The 21,632-nt window shown below is 42.7% G+C and overlaps 1 protein-coding gene across 1 annotated transcript in view; it reads left to right on the top strand.

Moving 5' to 3' along the window:
* Window positions 1–21,632, top strand: part of AVL9 (AVL9 cell migration associated) — a 62,682-nt gene that overhangs the window by 26,816 nt on the left and 14,234 nt on the right. Inside the window, exons 7-11 of the mRNA XM_083188439.1 lie at window positions 2,524–2,564; window positions 3,527–3,565; window positions 7,717–7,786; window positions 18,495–19,012; window positions 21,356–21,490. Coding sequence (XP_083044565.1) covers window positions 2,524–2,564; window positions 3,527–3,565; window positions 7,717–7,786; window positions 18,495–19,012; window positions 21,356–21,490 — 803 coding nt within the window. The remainder of the gene's footprint in view (window positions 1–2,523; window positions 2,565–3,526; window positions 3,566–7,716; window positions 7,787–18,494; window positions 19,013–21,355; window positions 21,491–21,632) is intronic.

Raw genomic sequence — 21,632 nt, 5'->3', positions numbered from 1 at the left:
CCCACTTTCCTCAACCCTCGGAAGGGTTAGGATGGTGGGTCCTCCGCAACCGAAGGTTTGGAGATACCTGCAGTAGGCTTCCCTCTGCCTTGCGTTTCGGGGTCACCCTCGAGGGACCGAAGCTCTCCCCAAAAGGAGGAGAGCTTTGGTACATTGGGGAATGGATGGCCCACAAGGGTCAAGCCACACAACCCCCAAAAAAGTGTCAAACTACAGAAAACAAAGAACGTGAAAAGTGACAAACGTGAGAAGGAAAATAAATAGAGACCCCAGCCATAAGGCCGGGGTGGGGGTTTTAAAAATTGTCCTACCCCATCCAAAAAAATGAGGTAAGGTCGTGAAGCCTAACCTAGAGGGAAAGTGCGCAGTGCAAGTGCCATACTAGTGCATGGTGATTTGGGGATCACCCGTGCATGTTCGGCACCCCCGAGTTTTCCCTGGGGCACAGTGCAGCTTCGGACTCCAGGCAGCCAGCCAGTCAGCGTCCGACCAAGTGTTTCTCTGCTCCACCAGCAGGCCCTTTCCGGCCCCTGGCATGGGAATGGATACTCCACCGGGCTTTTTGATGAGTCTCCCCGCAGAGGCCAAATAGACCAACTGAAGGAGAAGAAAACACCTACTATGTCCCGACGTTTCACCTCTCCCAGGGATTGAGTACTTGGCTGGGCTTTTCGCTGTCTCTCCATCTGAAGGCTGCAGACCCCCAGACCAGAGAGCAATCTACTTGGTCCCAGCTTTTACCATCTTCCTGGGAGTGGATACTAGATCGGGCTTTTTGAGTGACTCTCCCTCAGAGACTATAGACCCCTGAACAAAAGCCCCAACTACTAAGCCCGATGCTTCTCCCTTCCCTACCAGTGGAAAGAATGGTATTCCCTCCCCCAGCAGGGCATCGATACTCAGCCAGACCTTGCATCCGCCCAGAACATGAGGCAACAAACTACTCCTCAGCTCAGTAGCAAGGTGGTTTGGTCCAGCCTTTCTCTATTCTCTGTCAGGGGGCGGTCCAGACCCACTGATAAGAACAGAAACTACACTTGATCTTGGCCAAAAGGTCGAGAAGCTTTCACTTAATACCATACTTGCCTACCTGACCCTCTCCATGAGGAAGAAAATGCTCTGTTCCTGGACTTCCCTGGTAATGTATGATTGCCATCACCTGTGGTGAGCTAGTTAATTGATAATAAAGGAGTTTCACCAAAGGTGCTGGCAGTCAGACATTACCAGGGAAGTCAAGGAATAGAACATTTTTTCTCTCATGGAGAGGGTCAAGTAGGCAAGTATGCTTAATACGGACATAGAGCCAGATTCAGTAAACCAAAATAGTAGGATGTTTTGTGTCTGGAACAAACCATGTGCTTTTGCAAATACTTTTATATGGTTTATCTGCAGAGTAAATGCTAAAATATTTTTCATGTTGTCTGCAGCTTCATTTTTATACTGCAATTGAGTTTTGAGCACACCCCAACCAAATCGAAATCTCTCTGCACATGTTACAACTGCCCCACCTGCATTGCAATATGTTTTTGCTCCAATGCATGATTTTTATTTTTTTTGCTTTGCTAACAAAGTTGAATGAGGCCCACCCATTCTATGCTGCGTCTGTGGATCATATGAGCATACAGGAGGCGTGCATATTTTTCAACCGCAGCTGCATCAGACTCTACATCAAGCACACAGTGGCACCCTGCAGCCTTAGTAGGTACTCTGCCACTCTGTGAATAAATGAACTAATAGAAAAATACTATGTGGAATAAATGATGTGCAGTTCAGAATGCAGGAAATGTGCTAAAGCACCGTGCGTTTTGAACTAGGGCCCTCATTCTAGTTGACTCTGTAAACTGCGAAGCTTACAGCTTACCACGTACCAGAGAGCACACCCCACCACCGTATCCACTCGCAACCATGTGAGGGGTATGTGTCATGAAGAAATCATAGGATGGTTGGCGACCAACGAATGATTTCTCTCCCATTAGGACATGTGTGGGGCATGTTCCGATAGGAGAGAAATCATTTGGTTGCCGACCATCGTATGATTTCTTCAGGCCACGCAAATATCAGTAGAGCCTGATTTATATTTGCGGGCTTCCAGCCAAAGACAGGGTGGGCGGCTGAAATCATGTGCACACCTCCCACCCACAATCCCATGGGGAATCCCATTAAATGCTGGGTGGTCACATGGGTGACACCCGATTCTGCAGCCCCGGCCCGCATCGGTCTGTGCAAACGGATCAGCGACTATGCAAGTCGCCAAATCACATGCACAATTCATTATGCGCTTGCACAGATTAAAAGCATCTCTACGCTGTGCAAACACGCGGGGGAGCAAATCAATCAAAATGACCCCCTAGATGCGATGCAATTTAGTTAAATTATGCGCAGCATATACTTTTTGTGATGTGCATGGAGCGCACATCACATCTGGTAATTGCACCATGTATGGGGGGCAGTAAGTGTTTTATTTCTCGGCTTAAATATTTAAAAATATATTCTTACCATTTTTCCTTTTTCATATATTCCCAGGCCTTTCTCCAAGAGATCTAATGCTTCATTTTAGACTTAAGGTACTATTTCATTGTACAGGTTGAGTATCCCGTATCCGAGTATCTGTTATCCGAATTATTCCGAAAACCATACATTCCAGAAAGTGAAAAAAAATTTTTTTTTGCTAAAAACTCACTGGGGACATTTGTAACAGCACTACTGGTGACATGATATGTAACTGGCACTATATATGTGCAAGAAAATGATTGCTTGGCATTCAAATTCAATATCTGAGATAGTACACAAATTTTGTTTCATGTTTTGAAACCTTGTTTTTTGAACAAATAAAATATATTTGTGTGTATTTTATGTGGTAATAAAATATATTTGTGTGTATTTTATGTGTTTATACAGCAAACATGCAAGATACTTCAAAATACATAATTGAAATATTAAAATATTCCGAAATACGGAATAATCCTAAATTCTCCTGGTCCCGAGCATTTTGGATACGGGATACTCAACCTGTATTGCTTAATGTTCTATAATTTTTCTAGCTGTCACCAGTGTGTTCTTATTGCAGAAATCTGAATCATTGTAACCAGAAAGTACTAATTTCATTCAAGAATGCTTGAAAAATTAGCTTTCATTAACCACCACTCCCCTCCCATGTTCTTGATTTGGGGCACGCTTAACTGTTTTTGTTTTTTTTGGTACCACTGTGTGCCACAGCTGTTTGATTTTAACTGGTTATGGTTTTTTAGATCTACAATGTCTAGGTCTATAGTCATAAAGTCTACAGGGTCAAAAGGTCGACATGAGTCTTTTGTGTTTTTTTTTTAAATGGTGTCTATGTCGACATAGATCCGTGTGGACACCGTCTAAGTGTACCGCATCCCAGCTGCAATGCATTGGGCTTTTGCAGCAAAAAAAGATGCCTGAGTTTTACAGGACTTGGCCACTCACGCTGCATAGTTTATTGAGGCTTCATGCTATTTATTTAGTAATTTATCTAATTTTTTGTATCTTTTTTTTTATACAGGTTTTAATTTTGTTTAAACTGATCCTTCTTGAGAAAAAGGTAAGTTGGTAAATTGTACCAAGCAAAATGTATAAATGTCTTAATGTATGTACTTTTTTGTATAAATCATCCATATATAGTGTGTTAATTGAGATACAGTATGTTAGTTTCCTATTTGGATAAATGTTTGTGCTTACCCTTTTGTTCTGTTATTGGTGTATTTGCAGTGGTTATCAATGTGTGTTTGTCTTCTATTGGTTAAAATATATTGTGTCATTTCTACAAAGGAATTGTAGATCTGTGATCTGGAGAAAGTTGCATTCATTTAAAACTATTATTATTATTATTATTATAATTTTATTTATAAGGCGCCACAAGTGTTTCGCAGCGCCGTACAAAGGAACAATACAGGGAAACAAAACTTGGCATAACATTGAATAAATAACAAAAATACAGTACAAATAAAGAGCGCCACAGTTCAATACACATTACAGCTTGGATATAAGTAGTGAGGACTCAATCAACATACAACTAGAGGCTTGAGGCCAATGATGGAGAGGAGTATGCAGATGAAGATGGTCACTGAGTGTTGGAGTAAAGGAGAGCTGTGAGTGAAATGTGAAGAGAAGTGGGCTTTGACAACAGGAGGGAAGAGGGCCCTACTCGGAGGAGCTTACAATCTAGTAGGAAGGGGAGACAGACAGATTACAAGAGGTGCAAGCGAGGGGGTGGTGGTTAGATAGCAGGATGTAAACAGGAAACAGGCAAGGGGTCGGAGAACCAGCTGGTTTATGCAGTGGAAGGGTACGCTTTGATGAATAGGTGAGTTTTCAGTGCCCGTTTGAAGCTTTGCAAAACAATATATTTTCTACGAGACGCGCACCCGGTTTACAAAAATATATATTTTCTTAAATATTCATATTGCGTCAGTCATTATATGATGACCAAAATTATTTTATTTTTTTTAAATCACATTTTTACTCTTTCCAGTTTCAAGTATATGTGATCATATTTGATTGGTAAATATACTGATAACTATATTTCCTCTATTTTTAGCAACCATTACAATAGGTAACTTCACTTTTATGTTGGATAGATAAATATTGGTAGATCAACACCCTCAAGGGAATTGTAATGTAGCTCCTCTTCTGTGTTTTTTCCTGTCTTTAGCATAGGTAATTTAGTAGTGTATATGTTTTCTTTAGTGCTGGGGTTTTATCTTTACAGCTCAGGTGATGGATGCACTATCTAATGCTGCTATCCTAGGAACATACTATTCTGTTACTGTTGTAGCAGGTCTGGTTGTAGCTTTCAAAAAGAGCATGCATGGGCCAATACTAGTATTCAGGAAAGGGATTCAGAACTGCTGTGAGTGTTTCCTTCTCTTTGGAACATGTGCACATGGAGGAAAAAGCATCTGGGGAGCAAGATGGAGCCTGAGCAGGTCCCCAAACTGCTGGATTAGTGGTGTTTTTATATGGTGCACTTAAGTTCCAGATAAGTGATAAGTATTCTACCTTAGTAGTAATAAAAGGGAGCCTGTGGGAATCCGGTTCAGGCTGAATAAGAAGGTATTGCTTGAATGAAATGCAGACCTTAGACTAAAGGAAAGCATGCTCTCCAGAGCAGTTTAAAAGTTTATAGCTTTGACGAAAGAAACATGACTAATGAGGTTCTTTATGCGAAGCAACGAGTTGAAACACCAAGCAGATAGGCCCATTTAGTAATAATCTAGAAGTTAGGTTTGTGGATGCATTTTGCATGCTCTGGAGTGTAGCATAAGCAACTACGGTAAGTGCTGAGACATAGGTAACCTATTTACAAATCCATTCAGTATAGATTTGCAACAGATAACTAATGATGGCTGTCAAACCAAGTACACAGATTGGGGGTAGCTGGACCCAAAGAGATGCATACAACTCTGTATAAGAGCAAATAGTTCAGTGAATGCAGTGTGGGTGCAATTGCAGTCTACGTGATTTAAACTCTACAGCTTCACCTCCATAAAGAATTGGTACAGGTCTAGTGTTCCAATCTAATTCAGTGTTGCGCTTTTAGACAGACATAATTTCCTCAGCAAGGTCTAGTGGCTTTAAAATGCATCAGGTTATGACCCTAGGCAGCAGACTGTCCAAAAGTAGCCTAGCTTATCACCCATTTTAAGGGGCAATTCTATTTGGAGAAAAATTAGACTTCATAATACTAAAGTCCTGATGAGAGAAACTACCACAGGAACAGAGGTCTCAGTGCTTTCCCACTTCATCAAGTCAGCAATTTAAAGTTGCAAGAATCCTTAAGCCAGAAAGACAAAACAGCTTGCAGAGTATCCTCCTACATCTAGGTCACTCTTTGGAGCTTTCAAGATTAAAGTTTCATCAGTATCGAAAATGGAAATATATTTATACAATCCAGGACTATTTATCCAGCATAGCTGGGGTCTGGCATTATTAATTTACAGACTTCTCAAATCAACTGCCTCAGTTCAGATCTTTTGTTCCAGATTATTCCGTGTCAAATTATCCTCAGATGCTTTTTGCCCTATTCGGGCCAATGTTGTCAATATCACACTTATGCATGGAGTTACTAAATTGTATCCCCATGATAATCGGCATCGGAGATTTTCTCTTATCCATATATTTTCATGATGCCTACTATCAAGTTGCGGTTCAGCACAGGAAGTTTCTCAGATTTGTGGGACAACCAGTTAAATCCCTGGTCTGGCTTTCAACCTGGCAACATCTCCATGAACCTTTTTTAGAGGTGTCTTGCTTGGAAATGTCTGACAGAACTATGCAAGGAAGCAGAAAGAGATTTTCCACACCATAGCTAGTCTTTACTTTTTGTAGATTCTACTGTAAGGACTCTAAGGGGGTATTCAATCTGCTGCCGCTATTTCCGACGTGGGAAATAGCGGCAGCTCCCTATTCAATGCTGTCATTAACGACAGCATTGATGAGGGATCACGGCAGAACGGGCCCGACATCAGAAGCTGTCGGGCCCGTTCTGCCAATACCGGCCGTGGATTGTTGTTATCTGGGCTGCAGATCGACAATCCACGGCCTTTTTCACGGCCATGCCCCCTTTTGAGTCGAGTGACAGGCGGAACATTGAATCCCGTCTGTTGTTCTGCGGTCAATCTGACCGCAAACGGGCCAGGATCACGGCTGTCGGCGGGGATCGACAGCCGTGATCCCACATTGAATACCGCCCTTATTGTGAGACGTTCTCCAACACAGCCATTTAAATGTTTGGTCATATACTGTAGCTTTTTCTATCTTAATATTTGGGTATTACATCCCATTCTAATATCTGTAATGGAATATTGGTGTGTGGATTAGCTCACCGACATTCTGGACATTATCATGTTGGCACATGCACAGAACTGTTCCATCTCTGAGTGTTGTGGGCATGCAAGCCACCTTCCATGCTCGATTATAGTATGCAGATGAATATGCAACAGATCTTACACCCAGCAGTATTAAACATCTGCAAATCCAGATACTAATGGTGATGGCTATGGACATAATTACAGTGGGCATACCTGCCTTCCACATATAGCTACACTGGTACTCGGCATACAAAGACAGATTCTTACATTTGCATATAGAAGTAGACCAGCTGCTAGGCTGTTTTGAAATTAGATTGCATGCCTCCTAATCAGGGTACAAGAAAATGTGCGCACAAAATACTTTATTTTTATTAATCTGATTACTATATACTCCATTGTGAATTATTTTCCAACCATACATCAAAACTGCATTTCCCCAATCAAAAACTTTAATTGGCATTGGCAATCTATCAGGAAATCGGTGAATTCTGCATGTTAAATAAAAAAATCCCAGATTTGCTGATTCTGGTCATTTTTTGTTGTAATTAGAAAATCAATATGTTGGATTGCCCCAATTACTAAACCTGGGTGTCAGCCGAAAAAAGGATTTGAGGCAATACATCAGAGTATAGGCCCCTTCAGGAGGTGGGGAAACTGTGGTATTGTGTTTAGTGTCCTGCTGGTTGAGAGTTAACTAAATGAAAAAGAAAATAAATACAAAAAAAATCATCATATTGCCTAACTAACCAGCATGATGCAACCTTTTGTCATTGTACTTGATAACCTACTTACACTTGTCATAATTTCTAATGCATGGTCTGAAATATTGTGTCTGACTATTGACTACACTCGATTTACCAATATTTCTCCATGTCTCTACCAGGTCCTTTTTTATGTCTCTCCTGTTAACAGATTAGTGGGGGCATTGATGACTGTTTTGTCTCTCTTCCCAGGTCAGTACATCTAAAGATACTATTACTAATGCTTTAATTTGTTATCCGCAGCTTTAAAATGTGAAAATGTTAATTCACGATTTGCTCATTTATTACACTTACAACGTAGTGTTGCATATAAGTAAATGTTAATACACTGCACTGTACTGCAATTTAAGATATTGTGCACCTCATTTATGAAGTACACTAGTTCAGATGTGTTTGGAGGTGCTGTCACTGCAGTCAAATGGAAGCCGCAATGATAATACTAATGTGTTAAAGCAGCAGGAGACATCTGATGTAAGTAGACACCACCTGCTTACATTAGTGATCCCAGGTCTGGCCTAGGAGCGTTGGGTCACCTGCGACACAACCCACTGCTGCATGACTGCCGTAGATCCAACATAGAGCCCATCAAATCTCCATCACAGTCTACAGATGTAGTGCTACTTACATTGCAGACCCTTACTGCACATGGGAAGTATGTGTTTCTGGTGCATGCGTAAAGTACTAAACATCAGTACTTTATGCTACTGAATGTGCAGCACTTCCATCCACATCAGAATGCTTCCATGGGTGAATAGCTTAGAATGTCTTATGCTTATGTGGACATTGGAACTGCTATTATGATGTAATGTGCCTATTTTGTTTTTCATGGGGGTTTTTTGGTTCTATTTTGTTTTTATAAAATTTGCATAGAAATGCAGTTCTCCATCTCCAAGTGGGTATTCAATATGGGATTCCGACTGTCAGAATTTAATGTTCCAGCTGTCGAGTGTCGTAAAGACTGCGGAAGGACAAAAATGGCCGCTGATTATCGAAAAACTTCAATGAATTTGCCAATCCACGGCTATTTCCGACAAAACAGATCCAACTTAAAAAAAAAAATTGGCTCGGACACCCTTCAATACTGTCGTTAACCGCAGCATTTGGGGATGCAGTTAGAAATCCCTGCGGTCGGTATCCCAGCATTCAAAATCCTGTCGCCGGAATCCCGACACTTTCTCCCTCTATGGCGAGAGCAGCGATCCACGTCCCCCTTGTCGGGATTTCGGCGGTCGGGATTCCAGCGTTGGGATTTTGAACGCTGGGATTCCGACCTCCAGAATTTAGTACCAATTCCCAGCATTGAATAGGTGAGTGCCGATATTTCCCCTGTCTGTAAATATCCGCACGTATTGGATAGCCCCCTTAGGCTGGTATCCAATTTCATGCAATCCTTTTTTGGCTGTTTAAAAAGGGCCTGATAACGTGAATTTTGACCAATGCTTATTATCAAGCTACTATGTCCAATTTCAGGCTGTTTTTATTGGTTAAAAAGGACGCATGATGTGCTATCGTGGCTCCAGCAGTTGCTTATCAGATTATCCTATGGGTACCTGAAGCTTAATCCCTGATAACTGATGCATAAATTATCACTGCTTATAGGATACTGGCCTAAGTCACAACTGGGAGACTCAAAATATATCCCACTAAAAGTGTACAACAAACATGAACCTCAACCAGCTTCAAATAAAAAGCTTCTGTGTAGGGGGACAATATATGAATAGCAAATAATGGTCATAATATATATCAATTTGTCATTCCACCCCATTTTCTCTTTCAATTATCCTGGTGACACAGCTCACATTGGGATGTAGGAGGTCCATCGGAGCCAGGCACCTAATGCTAAACTTTTCAGAGAAGCAGGCTCCTCCCTTCCGCATACCATCATGCCTCAGTTTGTTTTAGGTGCCCACTGGAGTGGGTGCTATGCTGAATGGGCTGCTTCCGCAGCTATGGAGAGTTGGCTAGGTGTTTATTTTTTTTATTAATTTTTACACTTCGTTAGGTAGGCGCAGTTTGAGGATTATTGAAGAATCCTCGCACTGAGAGCGCAGCAGGGGCTGACAGAAGTGTGTCCCGTCGGCGCCCTGTGTACAGAGAGACACTGTCTGGTCTCTCTGTACAGTGCTTTTAACTTCCTTGCAGGGAAATTTTCCTGGGCCCTGGAGGACCCCGGAGCTGGCTCTCCACAGAGGGGGATCGTGGGCGACAAGTTCCCTCCGCGATAGCGGCCACCATCTTGGTTGTGGCTTACAGGCTGAACTACGTAGGGGATTGCAGCCTGTCACAGGAGCCTGGAGGATGGGCCATTCCAAGTGATCCCCAGCCAAGGGGAGACACTTGGAAGAGGAGAGATCTCAGGACAGGAGCGGTTACAGGAGGTAGATGGTGCCAAAGAGCCACCCACCCCGCTGTAGCAGGGACTTTGGTCTCTTCCTGCACTCTGTTTTTGGTGCCTTTGGAAGCACTGGCTGTGCGGAGCTGAAGGGAAGATTCCTGACGGTGTCTGATTTCTCCTGGGCCTTGCTACCCCCGCTGACCAGAAAGGGTCCCCAGCAGACAGATAAGTACTGGCATACATTGACTTAGTACTGTTGCCTGACATTTTGCACTGTGTTGTAAACATGACTGAAAGGCATTCTGCTGGTATGGGGAGGGAGTCCTTACCACATTACTTAATTGCAAATTCTGTGGGCTTGCTTTAACCCCTGAACAGATGACTCAAGGGGATATTTGCCCTGTGTGTGTGAAGCTGGACCCAAGGGAGCACATGCTCATAGGGGGGGGGGGGGGACAGCCTGAACCTGCGTGGGCTGCGGCCCTGGGCAGTTCTGTAACTGCTTTGGTCAATGTTTTAAATAAACAAAGGGATGAGCTGGTTAATTTTCCTAGGCCATTGTGATCCTCTCAGTAATCATCTGGCTCTATTCCTTTAACCCAGGCGGAGCCTGCGTGTCTGCAGGTGATGCAGGATACTGCTCAAGGCATAGGCAAACTAAATACCTTTATGGAGCAGTTTTCAAAGGAGCCGGAGATGGCCTCTAGGCTTATCATAGCTTCCCCTCCTGTGCTATAAAGGGATTCAGAGGAGGAGGGAGAATGCGAGGAAGAAGTGTCATGGGACCAGAGGTCCACGAGTAACACATGTTGGTTGGCCATAACCTTGTACCAAGCTCACCTTATTATACAAGAAGCTTCCCGACAGACTTGTAGGGATAGCATGATCTGTCACTAATGAAAGGATAAATCGCCATACATACCAGTAACCAATTTATTGCACATCCCTAGACATGGGTACACACCAGGCGATTTTATCTAGCACGCATTAGGTCACATCTGAGGGGGCCTACTCAGTAGGGATACCCGATACGACTCTGATGATCTTTCTTTTACGATCCCCATGGCAGCCATAACACTGGGATATCCTCCCTTCTCCTAGTTCAGACGGAATGTTTTTCAGGGACCGCCCACCTTGGGTATAATAGCCTCCTCCTCCCTCTCCTCTGTGTCTTTTCTTTCTGTCTCCGTTAGTTAGACAGTACAGGGTATTTATTTTTGTTTAAACGGGTGCCTCAGAATCAGCCTCAGCTGAAGGGTAGCTGCCCGGGAAGAAGAAGAGCTGAAAGGAGTGTGGACTGGGTCCTGCCATATAGCTAAGTATACCTGCCTAGAACAGCTGCCAGCATGACAGCGCTACTTGGTACCTGTAGTGCGCCGGAGCGCACGCGGGTAGGAGGCGGCAGGAAGCTTTCACTGGCGTGGAGACCGGGCAGGAGCACGGGCGCAGCAGCGTCTGGGGCTTGGCTGTCTTACAGAAGTCAGAGCGGCAAAAGAAGGTATAGGAACGCCGCAGGCAGAAGGGGCGGAAGCACGCCGATGCCGCACTTCCGCCCAGCGTGCTCACAGGTGCACAGGCTAAAATCATCCCCCGGGTACTCGGCTGGATGTGTTGGTTCCACATGGCTATGCTTCAAAGCGGCCAGAGCGGGGAGCGCAGGGTTAAAGCGCGCTATTTAAACCTGTATTGCCAGCAGACTGTCACTCGTGTCAGGAGTCTGCTAAAGCTGGTCAGAGATGGAGTTACCTTCTTCCCCTAAGCCTGATGATGCCCAATTGAGGTAACCCTGGTTTTATGGGCATTAGATTGTTTATTTTAAGAGTAGATAGTAATTATTCTTTTTATTATAGTGTGCCTTCTTCACCTGTGCCTAAAAAGAGGACTGCAAAGAAGAAAGTTGTGTCATGTACTTGCATGACCTGTGATATGCTATTCTCATCCGTGGACAAAGCCACAGTGTGTGGGAAATGCTTGCAAACCCAGTCAAAGATCACTAAACAAGTGGAACAAACGGATGTATTAAAAAACTTGATGGAATGGATGAAGAATTCATTTGTATCCAAGGAAGAGTTTGTACAGAGTCAAAATCCTAAGAGATCCAGAGAGCAAGCAGAGTTAACACAAGAAATAGACGACTATCCAGCTGAAGTCGGGGAAAAAGAGGATTCTGAGGATGAACCTGGGGAAATTGAGGATTCCAGGTCGTTTAATCTAGAGATAGTAGAAAGTTTACTAAAAAAGATCTACAAAGCAATGAATTTTAAAGAGCCAGTGGACACGGAGGAAGATAATCCGTTGTTTCAAGACAAAGCTAAAAAGAACAGGTGTTTCCCAGTACATAAGATGATTAGGGACTTGATAACCAAAGAATGGTCAAACATCGATAAGAGAACAGGAACAAATAATAGATTAGAAAAGATGTACCCATATAAGGATGAGGAGCTCCTCAATTGGTGTTTGGTCCCTAAAGTGGATGGTGCAGTTGCCGAAATTGTGTCCAGAACCACAATCCCAGTAGAAGATGGCGCGACATTTAGGGATCCTATGGACCGAAAGATGGAGAATGCTTTACGCAAAGTGCATGCTACAGCTGCTACATCTCTCAAGGCAAGTGTGGCTACAGCGTCGGTGGTGAGAGCGCTTAGGCTGTGGTCAACTAACTTGCATACTGACATTGAGGAGCGTATTTCAAAACAATACTTGCTTAAAAATGTAGAGATCATGCAAAAGAGCATAGAATATTTATGCGAATCCTCTCTAGACACAGTCTCTTTGGCAGCAAAAGCGATGGCAGCTGGCGTTTCGGCAAGGCGAGCCTTATGGCTGAAACCATGGAGTGCGGACGCAGGGTCTAAGAATAGACTGATCACGCTCCCGTTTGAAGGTACCTACCTGTTCGGTTCTAAGCTGGACAGTATGATCCAGAAACTGTCTGGAGGGAAATCAACCAGGTTACCCCAAGACAAAAGAAATAAATTCCCTATTCCGAATGTCGGCAAACAGGGCTATAGAGAGGCGAAGAGCTACAGGCCGGGGCGGCCGTTCTTCAGAAGAGGCGGCGCCAGTACATCCAGGCAGTCTTTCCGCCAGTCCTTTCGGAGAGGGGGAAGGTCATGACTACCCACTGAAGGTGGGAGCGAGACTATTAAGATTTGCGGAGATCTGGAGAGAGACCATAAGGGACAGGTGGGTACTGAACATTGTCAACAATGGGTACAGGATAGAGTTTGTAAAAGTGCCCTATTGCAACAGGTTCCTGGTCTCAAAGACTCCGAAAGACATAACACAAAGGAAAGAGCTACTATTGAAGATCCAGCAGTTACTGGAAATAGAAGCCATAGAAACAGTACCAGAAACTCAGAAAAGGAAAGGGTTCTACTCGAACCTGTTTTTAGTGAAAAAGAGCACAGGTGGTTTCAGGACCATCTTGGATCTGAGGGACCTCAACACATGGATAAAGACTCTGAAAATTCCGCATGGAATGTGTGAGGTCAATTATGATGGGGTTGAAGAAAGGCGAGTTCTTAGCATCAATAGACTTGCGAGATGCCTACTACCATGTGCCAGTGTGTCTTCAAGACAGAAAATTTCTCCGATTTTCGGTGATGGGAAGTCACTTCCAATTTACATGCATTCCCTTTGGCCTCAAGACATCGCCCAGAGTATTTACGAAGGTGTTGGTGACCCTAATGGCAGAATTGAGGCAGCAACAGATCCAGATCTGGCCATACCTGGACGACCTTCTGGTGACAGGAGAATCCAAAAGAAGGGTGCAAGAAGACATCGAGACAACGATCAATTTCCTTCAGAGACACGGATGGATAATCAACCTAGAGAAGAGCCAACTGGTCCCATGTCAAAAGATCCAGTTTCTGGGGTTGAGAATAGACACTGGAAAATTTGCGGTGGCATTATCAGTAGAGAGGTGCGTGAAGATCCATCACCTAGCAAAGTCACTGTTTCTGAAGAAGAGATCTCCTTTGTGTCAGGTATTCCAACTACTAGGCATGATGGCATCGTGCATCCAGGTAATACCATGGGCCCAGTGGAGGATGAGAACTCTCCAATGGCAGTTTCTTCACTATTCAAGAGACAAGAGCAGCGAAAAGCAACTTGTGTCCCTGCACGACAAGACAAAAAGGTCACTACTGTGGTGGACAAGGGGTTTGGAGGCAAAGTACACAAAGCTGGAAAACCCGGAGTACCTAATTCTGACAACAGACGCAAGTATGTTGGGCTGGGGTGCTCATCTTCAGTCAAGATCGGTGCAAGGAATCTGGTCGACAGAAGAGAGTCAGAGATCCTCCAATGTGAGGGAGTTGCTAGCGGTCTGGAGATCGATAGAGAGGCTGTCCCATGCCATCCTAGGTTCACACCTAAGAGTCATGTCAGACAACAGGACTGTAGTCTCATACCTAAACCACCAGGGTGGCACAAGAGCAAAGAGGCTGATGATGATCTCAGAGAAGATTCTGACGTGGGCAGAGGCGAATCTTCAGTCAATATCAGCGGTATACATTCCGGGAGCAGAGAATGTACAAGCAGACTTCCTAAGTCGCAGGGAGGTGCTTCCCGGAGAATGGGAGATAAGCAAAGCAACATTCAACTCAATTGTGACAAGATTTGGTCTCCCACAGATAGACCTCATGGCGACGTTTGGCAACAGAAAGGTGAAGAAATTCTGTTCCAAATTCTATCACCCACAAGCCCTAGCTATGGACGCTTTTTCAATAAAATGGAAATTCAGGCTGGGATACGTATTTCCACCTATCCCGATGATAGACAGGGTTCTGAAGAAAGTAGCAGAAGACAGGGTGGAGGTGATTATCATCCTACCGCACTGGCCCAGAAGACCGTGGTTCTCAAAGGTACTCAACATGAGGATACAGGAACCATGGAGCATACCAGTACAGACCGACCTGCTGACGCAAGGACCAATCTGTCATCCAGATCCAGCTATATTTTCCTTAAAGGTATGGAAATTGAGCGGAAGGTGCTGAAGAGGTACAATCTATCCAACCAAGTAGTAGGGATGATGCTGGAGGCCAGGAAGAAGGTCTCATCGTTAGCCTACTATAAAACTTGGCTTAAATTCCTAAGCTGGGGAAGCTTTGAGGAAGAATTCCACGAAATACCGACTTCAAAAGTACTACAGTTTCTGATGGACGGCTTCAAGATGGGCCTAGCGACGGCTACGATTAAGTCACAAATCTCGGCCTTGAGTATCCTGCTAGACCGTAGTCTGGCGGAGGAGAAGATGGTGAAGAGATTCGCTAGAGCCATGAGAAAGATGCGTCCACCGGTAAGATCTCTAGTAGCCCCATGGGATTTGAACCTAGTACTACAAGTTCTGGCAAAACAACCATTCGAACCTTTACCAGAAATTCCGATGAAGTACCTGGTGTGGAAGGTGGTGTTTCTCATTGCGGTAACATCGGCAAGGAGGATTGGGGAACTTCAGGCCTTATGGATTGAAGAACCCTACTTAGTCATCTTCCCAGACAGGGTAGTTTTAAGAACGAACCCGGACTTCCTTCCAAAGGTGATATCATCTTTCCACCTAAACCAGGATATAATATTACCAAGTTTCTTCCCAGACCCAGAGACTGAGGAGCAGAAGACTTTGCATATGCTAGACTTGGTGCGAGCTATTTCCACGTACAAGGAAAGAACGGCCAGCATAAGGAAGACAAACCACTTATTCATCATACCAGAGGGTCCAAGGAAGGGCTTGTGTCCAGCCAAGCAGACCATCTCCAGATGGGTCAGAGAAGTGATAGTCTACGCCTATCAACAGGAAGATAAAGTAATACCTTCTATCATAAAGGCACACTCTACCAGGGCAATCTCAACGTCATGGGCTAAGAAGGCCAAAGCGTCGGTGAAGGACATTTGCCTTGCGGCAACATGGTCGTCGCCCCATACGTTCTCAAAGCATTATGCCCTGGATATAACAACTGCCCACTTTGGGAACCATGTGTTAAATGAAGCTCTATCAGTGAAAACTAACTGAATAGAGTAATAAATTTTACGTGCATATATCATGGTCTCCCTCCCTTTTGTGATAGCTTGGGTATGTCCCAGTGTTATGGCTGCCATGGGGATCGTAAAAGAAAAGTGCGAATTATAACTCACCGATAATTCCTTTTCTTGTTAGAGATCCCATGGCAGCCATCTAGATCCCTCCCAGATATATGTGTTTTTCAGAAACCGATGAGACGGAGACAAACGAAAGACACAGAGGAGAGGGAGGAGGAGGCTATTATACCCAAGGTGGGCGGTCCCTGAAAAACATTCTGTCTGAACTAGGAGAAGGGAGGATATCCCAGTGTTATGGCTGCCATGGGATCTCTAACAAGAAAAGGAATTATCGGTGAGTTATAATTCGCACTTTTTGATCTGTAACGAACGCGCATTAGTGTAACAGTATAATAAAGTTACCGGACAGAGTGGCAACAAAGTGTGTTGATACTATTTTGATTCTGACTAACATCCTTGTCGAATGGCATATACCATTGACTAACATTTCACTGGACTCACTTACCTATACAAGGTCTTCTGCAGACTCGCAGTGACAATAATATCTGTCACTAGAAAATTACCATAGACAATTAAGGGTACAACCAATTTATTGTAAAAACTCTGGATACACACCAGGAGATTTTGATTAAGACGCACACAATCACATGAGATCAAATTTCAAGGGGATCCACAGAACAGAGATACACTCTGTAGATTATTGAGGATTGGAATAAAGTGCACACACGTATCAACTCCACAGTGAGAATAACTATAACAAATGATATGGAATGTGCCTAACTCCAATCGGTACTAACTAGAGAATTAAGGGATAGTGGGGTTCACTAAGCAGGAGAAAACTTCTTGTTGTTTTTTCCTTTTTATTCTTACCTCAGTTTCTACCCATGTATGTTGTGTTTTATATGTCGCCATTTTAAAAATTAAACATTAAAAGTTACTTTTTATTTTCAACAATCTTTTCTTCTCTTTCAAGTGCGCCACACACATGACAGTCTTTTCTTTCCTTCAAAATTCGGTCTTGGGAGTGGCTGGTGGTCACCACAGATGCCAGTCTCAAGGGCTGGGGCGCAGTGACTCTGGATTTAAGATTCCAGGGCCTGTGGTCCAGGGGGGAGTCAGTACTTCCAATAAATGTACTGGAATTACGGGCAGTCTGGAAGGCTTTGTTTCAGGCGGAAGAGAGACTAAAGGGTTCTCCCATCCGTATTCAGTCGGACAATGCCACAGCGGTGGCATATTTGAACCATCAAGGGGGCACACACAGTAAGATGGCGATGCTGGAAGTGTCTCGGATTCTTCAATGGGCAGAAAACAATGTGCCGGCAGTGTTTATTCGGGGAGTCAAAAATGTGGAAGCGGATTTCCTGAGCAGCTGCTAGAAGGCAAATGGGCACAGCATCCTCAGGTGTTCCAGGAGATTGTGGACCTTCGGGCTCTGCCAGAGGTGGATTTGATGGCATCAAAGTTCAATTGTCAGGTACCCTGGTTCTGTTCCAGGACCAGGGATCCACTGGCGTGGGCGGTGGTTGCGATGACGATGCCTTGGAACGTCAAGTTAGCTTATGTGTTTCCTCCATTCCAACTGATTTCCCGGGTTTTGAAGAGTGAGATCCCAGGGGACTCATCTTGATACTGTAGCTCCGGATTGGCCAAGGAGATCTTGGTACTCCAACATTCTGAGGTTATCAGCACCACTCCATCTTGTTCCTTTTACAATTTTCTGAGATATTTGCATTGTTCCTAATTGTTCAAGTATACAAGGAGAAGACTCCTAAGAGGGAGGTCGAGCCCCCACCAAGGGTTTTTTCAGGACTCTTCATCACCTCCACTGGCTCATCCACCTTGCCAGAATTTCATTGAATGGTAATATACATCGCTACACAACTTATCATATATAAACAAGCCATTTTATATGGAGCTCCCAAATACACAATCAATAACCCTGTGATACTTTATATGCTCATCACTTATATGTGTCATTAAGACATAATTTTATATGTATTTATTTTTACATTTGTATGTGTCAACATTAAATTGTGTTTTTGAACTGAGAACCGTCTTGTCTATATATTGGTACAGCCAGCGCTGGCACATTTTCCCATTTATCTCCTGAATTAGGTGCATGGTTGCTGCTACATCATACAGTATTTCGTAGAGGAAGCACTCCCAACCACTCCCAACTACACCTATGAATAACATACAGTACCTCTAGCTTTTCCACTAACTCTGATGTACCACTTTTGAAGGAAATCAAGGTGCTCAGTAGTAAATAAAAAATAATGTGACGGCAGATACATTAAGAACCACTTGGCCCATCTAGTCTGCCTTTTAACTTCTGATTTAAAACTGATCATTTGGTGGCTGACCATCTTCATGCTATAAATGTGTATATCATGCTAAATATAAAATATTTTATGCATTTGATTTCTGAAGGAACGGAGTATATTGGTTTTGTTTTGAAATGACACTTCCTCTAATGAACATTATTTAAATTTTCAGTTTTTTATCTATTTTCCCATCACACAGGCATGATTGAGCACGGACTTACAGACAGTTCACATTACAGGCCTCGACAGAGTGTTGCAGATGAGGGAGAATTTCACGCAGTTCCATCATCAATGGACTGGAGCCCTACGGATCCTTCTCAGATTTCTAGTGCAAAAGATATAGACAATGGAGCCAAAAATGACTGTTTAATAGAGGACAGCAATTCAGAAATGCTGGCTTCTGAACGTGAAGTGGACACTAATGGCAGTGTGGAGCATCTTAGGCCCCCATCTCACACATCCCCTGAATCTGTGGAAAGTGACTGGGAAACACTGGATCCAAGCATACTGGAAGAGTGCATTGCAACAGATGAAGGGGAAGTGTGGAATTTAGGGACGGGACACTCTGAAACTCTTACTAATGACACAATCAGTTCCGGAAGTGTTCCCATAACCGTGCAGCCTCAGTCTAAAACAGGCCAGTCTGTATTTGTTCCAGGACTAATATCTGGACTAGAAGAAGACAAATATGGAATGCCTTTGGCCATTTTTACTAAGGTTAGTATGGTGGCAACGAATAGTATAGACAGACTACACAAGATTTAACAACCTGGCATAGTTCCGGTGGGCAAGAAAATAGCTGTTGAAACAAACTGCTTCTAGTTAAAGATTATTTTTTTTAACGAGGCAGAAAAGTTTACATTTATATTGCTAAAGCCAAACGTATTGTGGCTCATTCTGGGATGCATTTGCGTCTGCATCTTTTCTTGGCAATTTTCACACCAATTTTGACAAATTCAATTGGCACAAAAAGCATTAACAAACATTTTTCCATCATAATGTTTAATGTTTACTTTTTATAGGAATGATTATTTACACAACATTTTTTATTTGACTTTATATAACAAAGTACCATATATACTCGAGTATAAGCCTACTTTTTCAGAACATTTTTTATGCTGAAAAAGCCCCTCCTCAGCTTATACTTGAGTGAGGGTCCCACTTGAGTCAATACGTTTTCCCATTTTTTTTTTTGTAAAATTAGGTGCCTCGGCTTATATTTGGGTCGACTTCTACTCGAGTATATACGGTAAGCTACGCTATTTTGCACATCTCGCACAGAGCTGCTGGAACTCCTATTTTCACAGATGTTGGCATTTTTAGCTGATCTTTTTGCGCATCTCCCACAGATGTTGGCACACAAAGGGTTAACCCATTCCCTGATGTAATCCTTGTGACAAAATGTGTAGGGTCTGAGACACCCACTGTAAGCATCTGTAGACTCTGAAATATCGCTTGGTGTGTCTTTAGTCACACTTGTCCTTGCAGGTGCATTTACTGAGTATAGCTTCTTAGTTGAGCAGGTCAGTCTTTGCATGCAACTCCTCCATAAGACGCAACATCTTTGTCTTTTAAGGTACTACCATATTGCCTTGCAATCGCCATCCTGGAATTCCCCTACAGATATTTCCACATACATCCAGCCTCCTTTCTCATTAGGCAGCCCTGGCGTGCCTTTTTTTTTTTTCCCCCATGGAAATGCTTATTTGCGAAACAGAACACACAGTATGCACAATTAAATTGATGGTATGCGGCACGCTTATATTCTGTGTGCAACTGTGATTGTATCTGCATACTACATGCTACAGTGTTTTCCAGGAAAACATTAATGTAAAGTTCTATTTCTTATCGAAATACAGCCGCGGTCACACATTTAATATAGGAATGTTGTATTTTAATCAGCAGAAGCTGAAGTTTGTGCGTCCCATTAGCTCAGTTTTGTGAATAAAGACACATTTTAATGGAAATAATCTATCAAATATTTTTTATTATTGTTATATGCAGTAACTATAGTGTGCTGATTTGTTGCTTTTATGGTATGATGTAGCCCAACCCTGTAGTGATAAAATGTATTAATCGCAAAAGCTGTTGACTTCTTCATAGAGAGCGAATAGTATACTGTATGAATAAGCCCAGTGTGTACATAATGTAAGCATTTTTATAATCCTTGATACACAAATACTTCTTTAAAACAAATATAAATATGAAAATAAATTTCCAATATGCGCCAGTTAACCATTATAAGGCAATAGTGGGTACTTATTACATTCATCTGTGAATGTCCACTTCAATGCAGCTTAGGAAAACAAGTGCATCTGCTTAGATACAGTATAGTATAAGTGTGGATAATTGTAGAAGTCTGGTATCCTAAGATCTGAAGATGTGACTTTAAAATGTTGCTATTTAAAACCGTATGAAAATATGACCTATTGCTTTTTTAATCCTAAATGAGAATATTTTTAGATGACTCATAGCCATATGCAAGTCCTGTATGATTTAAAGCAACAAGACCCTTTCAAGATTCCATTTTATCATAATTTGTTTAGTTTATCATTGTATTTTTAAATGTTATCATTAGTTTTTACATATGCCTTGCATTCATATTATATTGTATATTGGGTACTTAAATTTACATTGGGTAATCACCAAGCAATAGCTATACAGGTACAGTTATGGGGGAGATGGGAAGTGTAGTCTCCTCTCACCCATATTTGGAACATTTTATGAAAAATAGGGCCTCCAACTTCATGGAAGATCTATTCCTTAGCTGCTTGGTGTAGGGGTTAAGGTCTGGTGCTTACCCTGATCACGAGAGATTAGCTTTTATGAAAGCCTCTAGTTTTAAAGAGTGGATCCTCTTTTAAAATACAAATGATCCTATTTTTAGCCAGTACCACCATTGGTTTACAATACATCTTCTTTATTGCAATGTTTTTATTTTGCTGCTGTTCTGTAGAGATCTCTCTTTCTTTCTTTCTCTCTTTCTCTCTCTCTTTCTTTCTTTCTTTCTTTCTTTCTTTCTTTCTCTTTCATTGTGTTAAATATGTTCTATAATTTCAGGGGTACTTGTGTTTACCATACATGGCACTGCAGCAGCATCACCTACTTTCTGATGTGAGTGTTCGTGGTTTTGTAGCTGGAGCCACTAACATCCTCTTTCGGCAACAGAAACATCTCAGTGATGCCATTGTTGAGGTTGGTAATGTACTTCCAGAAATGTGTTTTTCTTTGTTAAATCTGTATTTAACAAGCCAAAAAACAGGATATTAATGATTGATCTCTCTGCTCCTACCCCACCTTGGCTTCAATTTACATTTTGTAACTTAATTTATTTGGA

This window comes from Crinia signifera, chromosome 5, assembly GCF_055691185.1.
Source record: "Crinia signifera chromosome 5, ASM5569118v1, whole genome shotgun sequence".
In the NCBI taxonomy this organism is placed as follows: domain Eukaryota; kingdom Metazoa; phylum Chordata; class Amphibia; order Anura; family Myobatrachidae; genus Crinia; species Crinia signifera.
Note: the sequence above shows the minus strand (reverse complement) of the source record. Positions and strands in the feature narration are given on the sequence as shown.